Raw genomic sequence first — 18,448 nt, 5'->3', positions numbered from 1 at the left:
AGAGACTACTGTATACCAGGTCTCGTTACCAAAATTTCGAAACGGTAGCTGTAAGCCTGCAATCATGAAGGTCTAGCCAAGGCAGGCGAAATCAGGTTTAGGCCTACTGCGGATTACTACTGTCGTTTTGGCGATCTGGCGACCGCCTTACTCTGCCGCCATCTGTGGTCAATAATAGCATGCAGGTGACAAACGTCAGTTTCTTTCGCTTGCAACATATTATGTAGATTTTTTTCTCTCATCACAACGCCTAATTGAACTGTTTCCCCGATTAAAAGTTGTAATCGATTCGGCTGCTCCTACCCACAACATGGAACTATAATCTCTGGTAAAGCTGCCTTTGTTACCTTATCTCGTTCGAGAACGTACTGTGGCTGCTCCCTGGCCATGCCGAAATCGCAGATCTTCACAATTCGGTCAACCGTCAGCACGATGTTGCGCGCGGCTAAGTCACGATGGATAATGTTCTTCTCTGACAAGAACGCCATGCCGCGACTGATCTGGTGGGCGATGCATATTAGCTCGGTCACATCCGGTGTGGCGACAAGCTGGTTATCTTGGTTCTTCTCAAAGGCGACGTAACCGTTGACCAGCCGAACGACTTCTTTAGACTCCGCCGTCGTCGCGCCTTTTAGCTTTCTAAGGAAACCGTCTAAAGCTCCAAGCTCGCAGTATTCCATAACGATTTTCAATCGCCCTGTCCAGCATGACCACTGGTTATGTCATACGAGCATTATTATTTCCAAGCGGAGCAATAAAGAGCCCGGAATTACCTCGCAGGACCACGCCTTCCAAATTGACAATATTGACATGACGGCCGACCTTCATAAGGATACTCATTTCCGTCAGGAACCCGGCAATACTGCGGTGGTCGGGATGTGCTTCCCGCAGCATTTTAACCGCCACCGGAAGACGCTGCGACAGTGTTCGGTCTAAGAGTTTCCCGCGATTTCGGGGGATTAGCCAGCCTTTCACGACTATTCCGCTTTGTCCTTCCGAAATCCGGTCCTCAGGTTTATCAGCTTTAACACCGAAAAACATCACGACATGCGCTAATTGTACACGCATCCGTTGATCGACCTTCTTACTTAGGTCCACCGCCCAGGACTCCCGTTCGTAATATGACATTGTCGTTCGGGACACTGACTCCGCGGAAAACTGAAGTGCGCGTTCCTGACACAAGTGTCCGTTAGCTTCGGCTGTGAAATCAGCGATTTGCTGCAGAATTACCTATGGCGACTCCGGTCGCTAATCCCGTAACAATTTCTGCAGTAATAAGACTACTATAGATATCTACAGATTTCTACGGAAACGTGCGGAAATGGATTTTACCGCGGACGGTGGGGATGATGTAGTAATAAGGATAATGCGTGTGATCACAGGCCCTGATTATTTTAAAGGTCATGGGCGCTAATGGCAGCGTGATGGGTGAAGGGCGTGGAAGCGTTGTCTGAAATGGCAAATCAGCAATAACTGCAGCACCCTACATAATGTGGTTCTGAATTTGATTTTGCTTGCCAACCGATCCCTTTTTACAGTTTTACTACAGTGATCAGTACTTCATCTAACATTGTAAGCACGTTACCGAATTTCCTACACAGTTCGTAGTTTTTGAAGTGATAAATTATGCATTTCTGGTAGCTGGTCTTTTGCCTCTTAGTGTCAGCCAACAACATAACTATTAACGTGATAATCATCCGCACTAATCTCACAAAAAATGTCGCAAGAGCTCTGATCAGATGCAGAGTCCTGAACGGATACGTTTTCCGTTCATGCTGCGCTGCTTTTTCTGCGCTTTAAGATGAAAGTATTGACTTGAGATGAAAAGTTAAAAAAGACAAAAAAGATAACTTTTATCAGATCCTCCTGTAGTTTCAAAAAATTTGAAAGCACAGGAGATCGGTGTGCTGATTTGTGACACCTTTAGCAAAAGCTATTGATTTTCAAGCGAATTCAAAACAGCGATAATCAACCACTGACCTTTGGAGGCGTATCTTCCAATAAATGCCGTTCCAAAACCTTTCCCGTTATAGCGTAAATCATAGGCAGGTCGGATTGCCCATCCTCGTCCTTCAAATATCGAACCATCACTCCCAATAAGGAAACTAAAGCAACCGTTGATCTCTGTTCAGTGTCAGCGTATAAAGCAGGTAGATTTTTGGAGAGATTTATTACTGTATCGGCATCGATACGCGCTACCGGTCCACACCGTATGAACTAAACTCAATTTAAAACACTGAGAACCATCACTCGTGATCCGCCACTTTACAAAAAAAGTAAAGGATTGCTTGGCTTCTATGATGATAGTCAAGGTAATATACTAAACCGCTAATTAAGCAACTGGCAATGCGATGCTTTCAGAATTCGTCAGTTTTGCAACAACGAGAGATATCAAAGTAAAAACGACGCTAACCGGCAATTACTTCTATACTGAGACATTTATCAACAACCGGGCACTCATACTTCACATTTTGGACACCAGCATCCGTGTGGCGTTTTACAAAATTAACTCCTAACTGCAGCTGCACACAACATGTACGTCTACAGTGAAAGTATAAGTTTTGATGCTATGCCTAAGCAATTTTTGCGGCCATATCCAGTTCCTTAGCTGAATAAGAAGAAGGAATGAGGAATAGACAGACTAGGGTGACCGGTTGTTTAAAATAAAAAGTAAAATTGACCGGCTTTAAGAAATATCACGGTACAGACTGTACACAACCTTACCTGTATCCGATATCTGAGAAGGGGCTGGCTTTGCGGTCCATATGAAAGGCCTGGACTTCCCTGACGATCGCCGCGCAGGCATGCCGGTCGCTGCAGGATGGTCCGTGCGTGTGCGTATAGACCATCATATCCAGAGGCAGCACGGCCTTGTCCAGACCCGGCTTGGCGTTGCGAGCTCCCCAGCTGACTCGTGGGACAATATCTAACGTATCACAGGGAGACGCCATTTTTGCAGTGCGACACACCGGTATCTAAACAGCAGAATAAACTGACGCTAGAGAGCTATAACTTGAATGCCATCGTATTCCAGCGCCGTATTACTGCCTTTATTGCCAGGGCTAGAGCAAGCTTTGTGCTTTGTGAATGCCCAGTACTTGTAACAAACACTGGGTGGAGGAAATGACGTCGTTATATGTGGTCATATGGGGAGTATCCGTGTACTGTTTTTTACACGTTATAACAATCACTGCGGAATTGGGGATCAGATAAAACAGCGTGGGAAAACAACATATGGTAGCAGGTAGAGCGTAACAGCTGTGTTTCGCCGACGCTGAATGCGGTAGATCATATCGCAGATAAAACGGATACGGTAAAGGTGGTGTGGTTGCAAATATTTTGCATCCGGTCGCCGTTTGTTTTCAGTTAATAATTTTATGAATCTATGTTCACGACTACGTACGTCTTCGGGTGTCTTTCTTCATCAGTCAGCAATTTTACGTATTGCTGCTGGCTTATATAGTAAAAGTTAAAATTCGAATTCTGACATTTCATAGTAGACATGTGCAAATTTGTATCGTGGTTTACTGTACATACTGAGGATTTTGGCGGGAAAAGCTCCTCCAACCAGTAAAAACCAGCGCAGGTTGACTGACCATTCTTAAAACAACAAATTTCAGACATTAAGGAAATAGCTAAATCCATTAAGGAAATAGTTGTGACACTGTTTTAGCCGCGTGCGAAAAACGTCTGATTCATGAAGTGTGAATTTCTGCTTCGATGCTCATCAGAATAATAAAAAAACCGTATATATTACCGTTTCCAAAAAAGATGTTATTACTATTAAATTTATTATTATTGAACACGATGTTATTACTATTAAATTACAGATTTGCTAGCCTAGATGCTCATGAAGATAAAGGCTACGGCTGCTTCGAGTGCGTGATCCGTTATCTTTTACCCCGAAAACAGACAGTCTTAGGTTAATAGCTTTCATCTTTACACCACGCACCTGCTACACCCTTACCTACTACAACACCGACACCGCTACACGGCATGGTATGTAACATGTCATTTCATATAGAATATTTTCTAGTTGTTCAAATTCTGATTATCAAATAATGTACGAGTACTAGCGCCTTTAATGACTGCTACTTGGGTGGCTTTTGCCAATCAATTCGATTGCTCGCATAAACTAAAGAATGATTTATTCGCAAAATGCAACTTAAATGACATTATAGGCTGCAGTACAACTTGAGACAGCAAAAAATGTTTTGAAACATATGAGAATACGGTAATTTAAAATGCACGAAAAAAAGCTTCGAACTCTGCTTACATGCCTACCTAATGAGTGAAATTCAAGCAGACATTATTAGCATTAGCCTTTAACTACTAGTGCAAAGCAAAAGCGTTTGCAAGCAGCCACTTCGCAGAGTCAGTTTCTTGCACATATGATGCCTATCGCCCCGGATGGGCGAAGTTCTTGGCAGAAAATCGTTTTGCAACGGATGTTCCTCATATCAGTTGAAATAATAATAGCACAGCGGTCGTGCTGATGCAACAAAGTTCTATTGGTGGCTGCGGTGTCGGCTGTTTACTGGCGCATTGCCACGCAATGTTTCTGCATATGTAGACGTACGACTTAGGTATCTGCTAAAGTTTCGACTATCATTTATTGGCTCGTGTGCGGCTTCCTGAAAAATCGAAAATCGTATCGCGATTGGAAAACGGAACATGGTAATTCCGGTCATTGTTCCATGAAAAGAATTACAGACTGCCTGGAACGGAAAGCTAAAGGGCAGCAGTTGCAACACGAATGGCATGTCAACATGACAGTAAACAACAGTGCAAGCCAAAATTGCGCGTATAAAACCGCGCTTAACTTCACCCAAAGCATATCACAAAAAATAGTGTTTTAGTAAAACGACAAAAGTTTGAACAACCAGTCATTGAAATATTTGTTGCTGTGACCTTACATCTAGAGCCTAATTTGAACGACAACTGCGGTACGTACATCAGGTGGCACTGCCTTAAGCAGACAATACATTTCCGCATCTTGCAGAACAATGGCCATTCGTAAGACCTTCATCATCTGCGTCAGCATCGTTCTGCTGCAAATGATGCTGCCAACCGACGCAATGGCTGTCGACGGTGACCTTTCTGTGGACACTCAGAATGTCGCTCGCGCCAAACGGGGAAATATTGGTAAGCCGCGAATAAAAGCTAAAAAGTTATTACTGCGTACAACAAACTGATTATAGCTTAGAATGATTGTAAAATTTGTTGCTGTCTCCGCAATCGGTATTGGGATGCGGCATCATGTTGACATTAATGCTTTACCTTGAGATAACCCGGATTCGTTGGTAGATATACCCTGCACCATCGCATGCGCTGCGTGGTGGACGTGCTGCGCCACGAGTTTTCCCCGCTGTGCTAACTGTGGAGCGCAACCTGGTGGGTGCCAATGCAATGGATTTGCCTGAGGCGCATTTGGACCGACCGAAACGTTCACGCCAGAGAATAGGATGAAGTTCAAGAGTACTCGCAGATAACCGTTATTACTATATATATTATTAAATACATATAGTTGCTGAAAAACCAGTGAGATGCATTTCTTTTTAAATTGTTGTTTCACTGGTGTATCGTTAATGTTATGACGATTATGACAATAAAAATTTGAAGGGCCCTTAATCACACATTTACTGCCGTAATGCTTGCTTGCTTGCTGCCGTAATGCTTGCATGTTTGCATTACAGGCTGACGTTGACGTTACTGATACTTAACGCGACAAGCTTATACACTATTATTTGCGCATTTCTGTAGTACATCGTTTGGTTCGCGCATAAATTTGATAATGGCAAAAGAAGGACAAACAAAATTCGGCTACTGAATATGAAAAAATACTCCCTTTGATGGGGAGCTTCTGAAAGAATGATAAGAGTTGATAGCCACTGAAATTATGATTATTACTGTAAGTACGGATAGTGCATGATCAGTGCGTTGCTTCTTATCTAGATTGTGTTTTCTCTGGTGTGCTAACAGCGATGGACGATTACGTAAATTAAAATTAAAATTTTGTTTAGGCGAACGCTATTGCCACTACAGTTCACAACAAAACACTAATGTCACTACAGTCCACATCACAATTTGGCTAATGGCACTGCAACAGGGTCATTTGACTCTTTTTGTAAGAAACTACACAACGCTAATAGCACTACAAGTAATCATTTGACTGTTGTACACATCCACCACAATGTGCTAATGCCGCTACACTCAGCCTAATCTACCGTAATTGTCGAATTTTTACCAAACAAATTATTTATTTTATTTTTCCAAACAATTTCGCATCCTGTTCCATTGAACGCAGTAGATACCGGTATTTGCAATTTCACAACCTACTGCACGCAGTAGATACCGGTATTTGCAATTTCACAACCTTGCGAGCAGCATTTTGAAGCATCGCATCACATTATTTTTTTGACAGTTGGATCCGCGCGTTCAATTGGATCCGCCGCGCCTTAACCGGGAGTTCGGGACCATCTCCGCGTAGCGCTCCAACCCCGAAGCCTCGCACGCATCGCCCAGAAGACCACCGCCCTGATCGGCGAGTTCACCCTCCTGTCACACATCCACGCGCCCAGCCGAACTTTTATAGCGATTCATTCATAATGTCTCAACGTGGGAGCGCCGTCAGAATTGTACATAAAAACAAAAGTATGAACTAGATGGACTGCAACACCATTTTTTTCCACAGAACGATTGAACACTAATGACCTTTTCGGACACTTTGACGGATAACTAAAAACACCAGCAACAATATTAACAAAATTCAATCACTATCATCCATTTAATTTGCCGGGAGCTGATTGGTACACAAGCAAAATACATGAAAATCGAAATGTAGCAAGTCAGACGTCTTGTAAATTAGGTAAGTGTTGAGTAACTACACGGTGAATTTGCAAGCGTCATATTGCTGCAGTTAATGAAAAACAGAGCCAATCGTACCAGCGCAATTAAACGCACATCTAATCACTGCTGCCCAGTTCGGCCATGCTACCATCGATATCAATTTCCGCCGCCGTTATTTTTAATGTTTCATTGATCTTATTATTATTGTCTGCGTCAAAGATGACATAGCGATTGCGAAGGGCCCCCGGGAGCAACTGCTCCAGTTTCTGGTGCAGCAGTTCAAATGTGGGTCGGTTCTCAGCGGTGAAATCCCAGCATTCCAGCATCATCACAGCCCTGAGACAAAGTAAACATGAAACTCGTATCAGCACGTGAAAACGTTCGATTACAGCTGATTTGTAAAGTTTCCCATTATTTTTCTCACAGTTGACGATGTTCTATTTCAGGTTGGTGTAACTTACACAGATTCGGGACACAGGCTTGGAATTCGCAGTCGCCCGCCGCTTTGCAGAAATCCATACAGCTTATCGTAGAAAATCCCGTGGAAGAACTCCGTGGTATACGGTACATCGCCTACGGTGAAGATTTCCCACAGGACCACGCCGAACGACCACACATCGCTCTGCGTGTTGAAGACACCGTGCCCCTGAACCATGGATTTCGGCGCCATCCAGCAAACCGGCAACGGCACCTACGATCATTCCGGCTGACGATTACACTAACAGTCAAAGACACACACTGACTTGAAGCTTAAACAGAGACTGCACAACATACCAAAACGTTTTTTTCTCATCAAGATGTCGACAGGGACGAGTTGATTAGTCATTACTAACGTAATTGTAGCAGTTTTTATGAAAAAACTAGGGAGTCTGACGCTCTGAACCACAACAAGGCATAATCTCGATAGCTGCGTAATGCATAGTACTATAAACAAGGGAATATCAGTAGCGCATGTCAGCACTCACTGTACTTGCTGCCGGTGTTTATGTACCGCGCCGCCGCCATGGTTTTTTATGTATCGCGCCTGATTTTGCCATATATACTGCCGCAACGTCACGCTCCAGCTATCGGATGGCAGAAAGTACAGGGAGTGGTGCCATGCGCTACTGACATCCCCTCGTACATACCTTACCTCGTTCTAGAACGTACTCCGGTTGCTCTCAGGCCATGCCGAAATCACAAATCTTCACGATCCGATCAGCCGTCAGGAGGACATTCCGCGCAGCTAAATCGCGGTGGATAATGTGCTTCTGCGATAAGAAAGCCATGCCGCGACTGATCTGGTGAGCAATGCATAGTAGTTCGGTCAGAACGGGTGTGGCGATGAGTTGGTTCTCTTGGTTCTTGTCGAAGGCGACGTAACCGTTGACCAACCGAACCACTTCGCCAGACTCCCCAGTCCCCACTCGTCTCGCCTTTTAGATTTCTGAGAAAGTCGTCCAGAGCGCCGACCTCACAGTATTCCATAACAATTTTCAACCCACCTGCTAAGCATGACCTTTAGCCATCATACACTAACATTACTGTACACCGAGCGAAGCGAAAGAGGTGTGCAAAAGGAAGTCGGGCATTAGTACCTCGGTGAACTACGCCTTCCAGGTTGACAATATTGACATGCCGGCCGACCTTCATAAGGATGCTCATTTCCGTCAAAAACCCCGCGATGCTGCGATTGTCGGGATGTACTTCCCGCAGCATTTTGACCGCGACCGGTAGGCGCTGAGACGGTGTTCTGTCTAAGAGCTTCCAGCGTTTCCGGGAGATCAGCAAGCCTCTCACGACTATTCCGCTGTGTCCTTCGATCGGAATCGGGTCTTCAGCTTTAGTAGCTTTAACACGGAAAAACGTCACGAAATGCACTAATTCGTACACGCATCCATACATAGATCGACATTCTTACCCATGTCCACCGTCCAGGGCTGCCGTTCGTAATACGACATTGTCGCAGCTGAATGAGCCTCTGCATGTCATTCCGGTGATCATCGGGATTCTGTAACATTTCTGTTATAACACCTGGCGCGAATCAATCCGTACAGAATACAGACAGTTAACTTTAAGGAAGTGACCTGGTACACGTACCTTACTGAAATACGTGTACAAGGAGTGCAATGCTATGTTATTGTGCAGCAGTGGCGTTTTAAGCAATTTTATTGCTGATTTTACTGGCATTGCACCATTTGTGGACCCTCCGGTTGTCGAGCGACAACGTAACAGAAGCACGCGTGCGGTGGCCCATGCCACAGGCTGTTTTAACGTAAATCTTTGAAAATTCATAACTTTGTTCACTCCTGCACTAAATTTTTATGTATAGTCTTAAAAAATGCAGAATAATACACAGTATTAGGCAAAATAAATGTTTTCTGTTTCTTCTTTAGGGTAATGCAGTATGAGCCTCTGCGGTTAACATAGCCGCCTATGGGAAATCCTCCATAGGCGGCTATGCTAGCCGCGCAGGCTAACAGCGCACAATCCTGAAAGAAAAATTAAAAAGCATTTCTTTTGCCTGATACTGTATTATTCTGCATTTTTCAAGACTATGCATAAAAATTTAATGGAGGAATGAACAAAGTTATGAATTTTCAAAGATTTACGTTAAAACAGCCTGTGGCATGGGCCACCGCACGCGTGCTTCTGTTACGTTGTCGCTCGACAACCGGAAGGTCCACAAATGGTGCAATGCCAGTAAAATCAGCAATAAAATTGCTTAAAACGCCACTGCTGCACAATAACATAGCATTGCACTCGTACTTGTACATGTGCGAGAACTTTCGCGAACATGTACACGTATTTTAGGTGTACGTGTACACGAACAAGTACACCTAAATATTTTTCTGCATTACTTTATGGCTTTCTGTAATTATATAATCTGTATACATTTGATATCGAAAGCGCTTTTGCGCGTCACATCCGACTGAGGAGTGGGGAGCTCTGCGTGTAACTTGATTTCAAAAATTGTAAAAGGCTAAAAGCTGACAAGTGTACCAAAAGTCTCACCATAAACTCGATCTGCGCCAAATCTTGCACATAAAAAAATATGAATATGAAAGTCATTCTTACATCGAACGAGGGATTCAGCATTTTTCACCATTTCATTTAGATCTTAAAATTCGTTTGCAGTTAGAAAAAATGCTATAAATGTGGTTAATAAAAAGCATATTGATAAAAAATCCGAAGAAAATCGGTCAGTCCTGAGATTTTTGCATTTACGATTTTTGGAATCTCGTTTCACGCAGAGCTCCCCAACCAGATGCTGATGGACGCAATTTTTTTGACTACAGGAAGTCGTAAAATAATGCAAAAAGTGTTGGGAGTACGCGAAAGTAAAAGTTCCTATGCTTGTTAATGGATTTGATACCATGTACCGAGTACAGATGAGTTCGTTCCCTTAGCACAGATGAGTTTTGGCTGCTTACAGAACTTAGTAATTTTTTGCGGAAGCGGTAAAGGGCTATGGCAACCAGGAGAATGAAACCAGTAACTCCGGTCGCTAATCCCGTAAGTGCCGCGGTAGATAAGGTAGGTTGTGCCTCCAGCGGCTCGGCGACGGATCGTAACGAACGCCCAGTAATGAGAGCTGCCGTGCTGCTGTCAGCTGGTGCTATAGTGATATCTGTAATGCATAGTGAGATCTGAAATACATTGTACACAACACTGTATGGGAATCCAGACGGAATAACGAATTTACCGCGGACGGTTTGGGGATTTTCGATGTAGTTTTTAATCACAGGATCAATACGCGTGAATTCAGCGGTCTGGTTGAAAGGCACTGCTTTCACATATCCCTTTTCTTGAGCACATTTTAACAGGTCGTGGTCGCTCACAGCAGCGCGGTGAGTGAAGGGCGTGGAAGCGTTGTCTGAAATGTCAAATCAGTTTTAACTGCAGCACCCTACACAATCTGGTAAGTACTTCGTTCGCAAACCGGTCACTTTTTACGGTTTGATTTTACTTCGGTTACCTACCCACGTTTTACAAATTTTCTAAAAGCTCGTGATCTTCAAATTAAAGTTAAATTTTATGCATTTCTGATAACTGGTCCTTTTTCTCTTATCCAATCATATATGATATACGGTAGCTACCCGCTCTGATCTCAAAAAGAAAACGATATACGCTAGCAAAAGCTCGGAAACAGATGCAGAGCCCTGAAATCGACGCTTTTTCCATCCAAGCTGCACTATTCTGATCTGCTTTGAAATTGACTTGAGAGTTGAGATAAAACAAGATAAACCAAACTTTTATCAGATCATCCTGTAGTGAGCGTAGTTACTAGTTGAAGAAATTCGAAAGCGTAGGAGATCGGTGCGCTGATTAATTTGTGACACTGGATCACAAATTAGCAGCAAGAGGCACCGATTTGCAAACGGATTCAAAGCGGTGATAATCAGCTACTGACCTTTGGAGGAGTATCTCCCAATAAATGCCGTTCCAAAACCTTTCCCGTTGTAGCGTATTTCATAGGCCGGTCGGATGGTCCATCCACGTCCTTCAAATATCGAACCGTCACTCCCAATAAGGAAACTAAAACCACCGTTAATCTCTGTTCATCTGTTCAGTGCCAGCTTGCTTTTTTTCAGTAGGTACTGTAGTTATTGGAGAGGATTATTTTAATATGTCCATGGTTTACTATTATGTCCATACCGCATAGATTAAACTAAATTTCACTACATACTGTATCGTACGGATTCATACCGTATAGCGCTGTTGGTAGCAGGTAAGGGTGTAAGCTGCGTTTTTCCGACGCTAAATGCAGTTGATCATATCGCAAATACACCGGATACTGTAACGTGGTATGGTTGCAAGTTTTGCACATATTTCGCATCTAACGGCCACTTGTTTCCACTTTTATGAATCTTTTGTTTAAGCACGTCTCTCTGTTTCGTCAATTGGCAACTTTTGGGTATTGTTGCAAAACAGAGTAAAAGAATAGAATAATAAAATAGCAAAAAAGAATAAAAGTTAAAATACAAATTATGCTACGTCAAAAGCAGTCATTCGTGAATCTGGATAACGGTTTACGTACTACCCCAGGGGTTTCTTCGGGAAAAGCTGCTACAGTCAATATTCGCGCAGGTTGACCATCCTTCAAACAACGAAAATTTTACATTAAAGACATTAAAGAAATAGCTAATCCTTTAATGCATGGTCACACTTTTTTGGCGGCGTTTGAAAATGCCTGATTGAGCAAGTGGCTTTTCCGCTGGGATGTTCATCAGGATAAAGAAATCGTACACTTACTGTATATTAACGCGTTTTCAAAAATAATGAACACGTTATTATGACTAATTACAATTACCTAGCCTGGCTGTGGTTAAAAATAAAGGCTACGGCTACTTTGAGTATGCTACCCGTTATCCTTACGATTAAATCCGAAAGAAGACGGTCTTCGGTTACACCCTTACAGAACTGTTAACAGGTAAGGGTGTAACATTCGCGTAGTGTACAAAACCAACACCGCTACAATGTATGATATGTTATTTCTTAAGTTGTTTTCTTAATTGTTTAAATTTTAGTTATCAAGTAATGTACCAGCGCTTGCAGCGACTGCTAGGTGGCTTTTATCAATCAGTTCAATACCCGCATACCTAAACTAAAGAACCGCTTCAAGCTTGATTTATTCGCAAAATGCAAAAATGGTTAGATGACACTATGTACAGGCTGCAATTCAATTCTGAGCAAAAAAAATTGTATAGAACATATGAGAAAAAGTTAAAACTCACTTTAAATTCTGTTTACATGGCTGCCTGTTGAGTGAAATTCTAAAAGGTGTTATTAACATTGGCCCTTAACTACTAAGCTAAGCTAAAACGTTTCCAAATAGCCACATCGCAAAGTCGGTTTCTTGTACATGTGATACCTATCGTCCCGGATGGGCGAAGTTCTTGGCAGGAAACCGTTTTATATCGGAAGTACAGAGTTTGTATCTGATATCAGTTGAAATAATAATTAGCACAGCGGTGGTGCTGCTGCTGATGCAGCAAAGCTCTACTGGTGACTGCGGTGTCCGGTGTCGGCTGTTTACTGGTGCATAGCCACGCAATGTTTCTGCATTTGTAGACGTATGACTTGGTATCTGTTAAAGTTTAGACTATCAGTTACTGGCTCTTGTATGGCTTTCTCAAAAACCGAAAATCGTATCGCGAGTGGAAGACGGAACATGGTAATTCCGGTCATTGTTCCATGAAAAGTCCTGCAGACTGCCTGGAACGGAAAGCTAAAGGGCAGCAGTTGCAACACGAATGGCGTGTAAACATGACACTAAACAACAGTGCGAGCCAAAATTGCGGGTATAAAACCGCGCATAACTTCAACCAAAAGCATATAAAAAAGCAGTTCTGTAGTAAGCTGCAAAAGTTTGGACAACCAGTAATCGAAATATTTGTTGCTGTCACCTTCTATCAAGAGCCCACTTTGAACCACAACTGAGGTGCGTAAATCAGGCTGCACTGCACTAAGCGACGCTACATTTTCCGCATCTTGCAGAATAATGGCCATTCGCAAGAGTTTCATTATCTGCGTCAGCATCGTTCTGCTGCAACTGATGCTGCCAACTGACGCAATGGTTGTCGACAGTGACCTTTTTGGGGAGACTCAAAATGTCGCTCGCGCCAAACGGGGAATTGGTAAGTCGCGATCAAACAACTGAGAAAGTTATTACTTTCGACTTAGAACAAACTTATTATAGCTTAAATAGACTGTTAAATTTGTTTCGGGCTTAGACGTCTTAGATGCGACATCATATTATCGACATTACATTCAAAACTCCGGGTTTGTTGTTAGATATACCCTGCACCATCGCGTGCACTGCGTGGTGGACGTGCTGCGCCGGGAGTTTTCCCCGCTGTGCTAACTGTGGAGCGCAACCTGGCGGGTGCCAGTGCAATGGATTTGCTTTCTGAGGCGAATTTGGACCAACCGAAACGTTCACGGCAGAGAGTGGGATGAACGAACAAGAGTACTCGTAGATAACCGTTATTACTACAATAATACATAAATCAGATGCATTTTTAAATTGTCGTTTCACTGGTGTGTCGAGAATAGCGTGACGATTATGATGATTAAAATTCAAAGGGCCCTTAAAAACTTGTGGTCACCGAACTGCAATATTAAATACGTCACTTTAGGGAATTTTGATAACTGGACACTCGCAAAGTAGGCATGCTTAAAGTACACACTGATTTACTGCAACTAATGCGAAACTAAGCTCGCAGTAACATGTCGCACACCTACGTACATGTACGTATCTGTAAACACAGTATAACGTTTGGTTCGCGCACAAACTTGGCAATGGAAAAAAAAGAAAGAAACAAGATTCGACGGCTGTATATGAAAAAAATGCGATTAATCCCGCATCTGAACCAACCTCAGGCTACACAGTTTTTATTAATTTTGAAACGAACTTAAGAATTTCGGGAAAATGTTGGTATGGTTTTGGTTAGGAATCGATTTTATATTACGTCTTATATGTCACAGCAAAGTTTCAAGAGGATCAGATAACAACTTGAGTTTTTTGTGCGCGACTTCTCGTTTAAGTAAACTACTGTACTTGTCATTTTAAATCATCCTTAAAACTGAAAAATACAGCTCTGTTGCTTTTAAATCCTTTCTAAGCAGTCGAATATTGCTCACGGTAACGGTTTTTCAGTCAGTGTACAGCTTACTTATAGTACACAGATATATCTGTGGTGTTCAAAATCTGATTCAGCTGCAGAAATCATATACATCCAAAAAAACGTTTCGAAGTGTAACAGGTTCATTTCCTCGTGCCGATTGGCAGCTTTCCTTGACAAAATGCTCAGCAGAAAGGCCATTTTGTACCGGATGCATCCAAAATCCATAGAAATAAAATGAAAGTCGTGCTGAAATTTCTTTTGACTGCTGCGGTTTCGACTGCTTAATGAGGCTGCGACGCGGTTATCGTTTTTTTACACCTAGGGACGATTTCTAGTATGTTTGCCTGTTTGTATAGAAAAAGCGTAACACCATTCCCGTTCAGCTAACTTAAAGCCAATATACTCGCACATACGCTTCTTCTTCACGGCCATATCACTGCGCATTCAGATAAACCGCATTTCTCTGAATCTATGACGCAAGAACTCAAAACTTACGAAGCTTGTCAATTTGCCCGTAATCGTTAATCTTTTCCGAGAGTTTTTGAAAGCTTGTATCTGGTATACAGCTTATAATTTCAGTTTTTGTGGTTGGTCTTTGTTGCTCGCTTCCTTGAAAACTAAAAATATAATTGCGGTTGGTGAACAGGAAATGATGATTCCGGCTCATCGTTCCGTGAAACCAGCTGCCAACTACCCCGAACGGGAAACCAAAGGTCAGCAGTTGCAACGCAAATGGCATGTCCGCATGACAGTAACAGCCGTGCCTGCCAAAAATGTCAACATAAAACAGCGCCTAACTGCAAACACAATATCGTATAATATAACAACTAGCGTAGTTGGTTAGCAAACCACAAAAATTTGAACACCACTAATACACATTTCTGCAGCTGTGATCTTCCGTCAAGTGCCCACTTTAAGCAGCAACTGAAAATCTGAGATACAAGAATTAGGCAGCATCCGCATTACACGATTCTGTTAAGCCCAAAGTTTTCTGCATCCTGCAAGAGTACCTATGATGAACGTTCGTAAGGCTTACATTATATCCATCAGCATTGTTCTGTTGCAACTCATCCTCATCAACGACGGGATGGCTGCCGATGGTGACCTTTTTCGAGACACTCAAGACATCGCTCGTGTCAAACGAGGTAATGCTACGATTAGGCAGCCTCTTAAGCAGCGGGAAACCTAATGATTCTCTCTTAAAACGATCAAATTATAGCTTTGAAGGTGTTGGTTACTTTCCTTACTGACTACGTTAAGTACTGCGATGCGGCATCACGAAGATAATAACGCTTCACATTTGAGCTTGAAAAACCAGGGCTCGTTGTGCTAGAAACACCTTGCACCATTGCATGCAGTGCGTGGTGGATGTGCTTCCTTGAAGGCGTTCCACGAGCAGATCAAAACTGTAGAGGACTACATCCTGCCTGGTGTCATTGCAACGGATTTGGATTATAAGGCTCGCTTGGGCCGGTCTAAATTAATATCGAAGGCCGCAAGCTGGATAGAGCCCCTAGAAGAATATGACAGGACAGGAAATATTTATTATTATATGTGGTATTGTGGTATGTTTACTCTTTAGTGTGCCTGTTTTGTGTTCGCTGGGTGCGTCCCGTGTGTGTGTCAGTATGTGCATGAACTCATATATGTAAGGTATGTTATATTTACTATTTAGTGTGTTTGATGAAAGAAATCACTGATCAGCGAGATGGATCTTCATTAAAAATTGTGGTGTTGTTTTGACGAAACAAGAAATTAGCAATTATTCGTTTAGTAAAATGACGGTACGTCGGTATCTGTACAAGCTGTCTAACCTTACTCTTAAGGCAACCGACAGATAAAAGCTAAAACACATAAAAAAAAGCCTTACACACCAGAGGATTATTCGGCCGCATTGTGCATTTGGTGACTTTATTGAGCCTTAGCCTAAATTATAAATTCCTGGATTTCATCGACATGTAATCTGTTGTACGAAGACCTTGCGGACGTTGCGTAGACTTAGTCCAAACAAGATCGGGTCCAGTGCCGGCTGCAGTGTCACTAGGGCACTGGCAAAATTGCGGAATCCACTGTAATCCGATCCCAGGGGAACGAAGAGGACAGTCGTCCAGTACGTGAAGATCGGCGTCCAGCAGATGGTGATGCTAATGGTTAGCAGCGTCAGCAGCGCAAAAGGTCGATTTGATAAGCGGTTATTCCGGCGTACGGTTGCGGCGCGCGCCTGCAATTGCATCCCAGCTTGTAGAGTGCTGATATAAAGTACTTTGACGTTTTTTTGCATTCCAGGCATTTTGAGAAGATGGATTCGCGTACCGGGCACCAGATACGATATTCTGCGCTTGCTCCGCGTGGCAGGCATTTTTCAAAAATTCATTACGGGATAATTAGTGTTTCTTCTACATGTGCTTGTACATGATATTAATGAAAAATGATCGAGTTCTCTAATGTGGAACAAAGGAGAGAAACTGTGTCTCCAACGTCCGGTACGCGAATTCCTGTGGTTAAAGTGCCTGGAATGCGATAAACGTCGAAGTACATAAAAGAACTTAATCGACAAGAGCGCTGTAATTTTACCTTATTGGGAGAACTATGACTGTGATTGGGCTGAGCTATGGCATTAGCAAAAAACCCCATAATTCCCAAGTTGTATGGAGTGGCTGTTTGCGCCAGCCCGACAGTTCTCTTCCTCTGCCGCTCCATGACAGCCAAATACGGGAACACAACAACGATAAATAACAACGGAATATTGCATCCGACCATCTGCACCGCGATGGCGTACTTATTTACCATCGGCATGGCGTAATTTGTGGTACATCCGTACGTTCGGCTCGACGCCCGGTAGAATCCTCGATCAATAATAACCAACGGGAGAAAAAACACGTGAATATACAGCAGCGTTACTCCACAGAGAATCCCAGCCACACGTTTCGAATGATGGTTTTTGTAAGATAGCGGAAAGGTCAACGCCCACAGCCGATTAATCGTCAGCAGTAAATGAGAGTGGATCGGTAAGGCTAACAGCACCCAAATATTGTACAGGTATAACGTGCACGACGCTTCTGACAGGGACCATTTCCTGTAGAGAATTCGCTGAATTTCCAGAGGATATTGCATAATCGCTACCAGCAAGTTGGAGGACAGAAGGAAGACGACGTATACTGTAAAGGACGTGCGAAGGCTTTTCCGGGAGAATATCATGGTGGACATGGCGAGATTGAGGATAATCTGCACGATGCACATGGTTGTGCGCATGATCGCTGAAAATGTCCATCCTCTGTAAGACAGTTTATTATTGAACGTTCCGTTAATTATTTCTTCGCTTTCATTAAAATAGACAGCAGAGACGTTGGTAAACATGGTTATAAACGTCACGGATGATGTTTGCCGGCTAACGAATAAGCAGGAAAGTCAACTTCACAAAATACACTGGGATATCGCTACACCCATAAGTTACTGTACAAGTGTACATCCGTATTTTGATTGCTCACATTAGCAGGCACATCTCTCCCAGCGGGGATCACTTGCATAAGTGCGGAACGAACTGGCAGCTGGTATTGGAGCCGTAAGTGTCGACTGAAACGTCATTTGTTATGCACCGTAATAGAATGTGCTTGTAAATCGTTAGCGGTTAATGCGCCTGTAAAATGCACAACACCGCTGGATGGACATCGTATTGTATGCGTATACGCAGGTAGAGCAGACACCGGTGCGTTGATGGGCAATCAAATGGCAGTCAACACTTACTGTTCCCGGAATTACGTACTGTTGGGCATAGAAACCCTGATTTTGAATCTGTGTCAACTGAAACGTTCCATTTAATCCTGGATATAAACTCGCTGACCATTTTCGTGGATTTTTTAGTTCGTTAATCTCAGACTGATTCTGATGACGAGTATCGTAGATCGTCGTCAGAAATTTCCAAAACAGTCACAATCAACATGGTTATGATCATGCGGTAGGAGTGCCGTGGTAACATTAATGTGCACTTT

At 43.0% G+C, this 18,448-nt stretch overlaps 3 protein-coding genes and 2 long non-coding RNA genes across 6 annotated transcripts; 2 read left to right on the top strand and 3 right to left on the bottom strand.

Moving 5' to 3' along the window:
- Positions 1-241: 241 nt before the first annotated feature.
- Positions 242-1,128, bottom strand: LOC129598251 (fibroblast growth factor receptor-like). The gene is made up of 3 exons (XM_055496073.1): positions 774-1,128; positions 348-697; positions 242-250 (listed from the first exon to the last, which is right to left on the bottom strand). Exons 1-3 carry the CDS (start codon positions 1,126-1,128, stop codon positions 242-244), a joined length of 714 nt encoding a protein of 237 aa, XP_055352048.1.
- A 266-nt stretch (positions 1,129-1,394) lies between these two features.
- LOC129598250 (peptidoglycan-recognition protein SB2-like) lies at positions 1,395-3,054 on the bottom strand. Its single transcript, XM_055496072.1, has 3 exons — positions 2,725-3,054; positions 1,981-2,105; positions 1,395-1,450 (listed from the first exon to the last, which is right to left on the bottom strand). The coding sequence occupies exons 1-3, from the start codon at positions 2,949-2,951 to the stop codon at positions 1,395-1,397; spliced, it is 408 nt and encodes a 135-aa protein (XP_055352047.1). The 5' UTR covers positions 2,952-3,054.
- A 1,781-nt stretch (positions 3,055-4,835) lies between these two features.
- LOC129598269 (uncharacterized) lies at positions 4,836-5,662 on the top strand. The gene is made up of 3 exons (XR_008691680.1): positions 4,836-4,946; positions 5,003-5,145; positions 5,308-5,662. It is a non-coding gene; the product is annotated as an uncharacterized LOC129598269 (long non-coding RNA).
- A 7,489-nt stretch (positions 5,663-13,151) lies between these two features.
- Positions 13,152-13,929, top strand: LOC129598265 (uncharacterized). The gene is made up of 3 exons (XR_008691678.1): positions 13,152-13,273; positions 13,330-13,469; positions 13,627-13,929. It is a non-coding gene; the product is annotated as an uncharacterized LOC129598265 (long non-coding RNA).
- Positions 13,930-16,167: 2,238 nt separating this feature from the next.
- LOC129598263 (octopamine receptor beta-2R-like) lies at positions 16,168-18,067 on the bottom strand. 2 transcript variants are annotated; one of them, XM_055496082.1, is made up of 3 exons: positions 17,948-18,067; positions 17,034-17,733; positions 16,168-16,680 (listed from the first exon to the last, which is right to left on the bottom strand). In XM_055496082.1, the coding sequence occupies exons 1-3, from the start codon at positions 17,959-17,961 to the stop codon at positions 16,408-16,410; spliced, it is 987 nt and encodes a 328-aa protein (XP_055352057.1). In that variant the 5' UTR covers positions 17,962-18,067; the 3' UTR covers positions 16,168-16,407. The 2 variants fall into 2 exon arrangements, with proteins under 2 accessions (XP_055352057.1, XP_055352056.1); XM_055496081.1 differs by lacking the exon at positions 17,948-18,067 and having other exon boundaries at positions 17,034-17,913.
- Between the last annotated feature and the right edge of the window lie 381 nt (positions 18,068-18,448).

The sequence above is a fragment of the Paramacrobiotus metropolitanus genome, unplaced genomic scaffold, assembly GCF_019649055.1.
Source record: "Paramacrobiotus metropolitanus isolate TYO unplaced genomic scaffold, Prichtersi_v1.0 Parri_scaffold0000118, whole genome shotgun sequence".
In the NCBI taxonomy this organism is placed as follows: Eukaryota; Metazoa; Tardigrada; class Eutardigrada; order Parachela; family Macrobiotidae; genus Paramacrobiotus; species Paramacrobiotus metropolitanus.
Note: the sequence above shows the minus strand (reverse complement) of the source record. Positions and strands in the feature narration are given on the sequence as shown.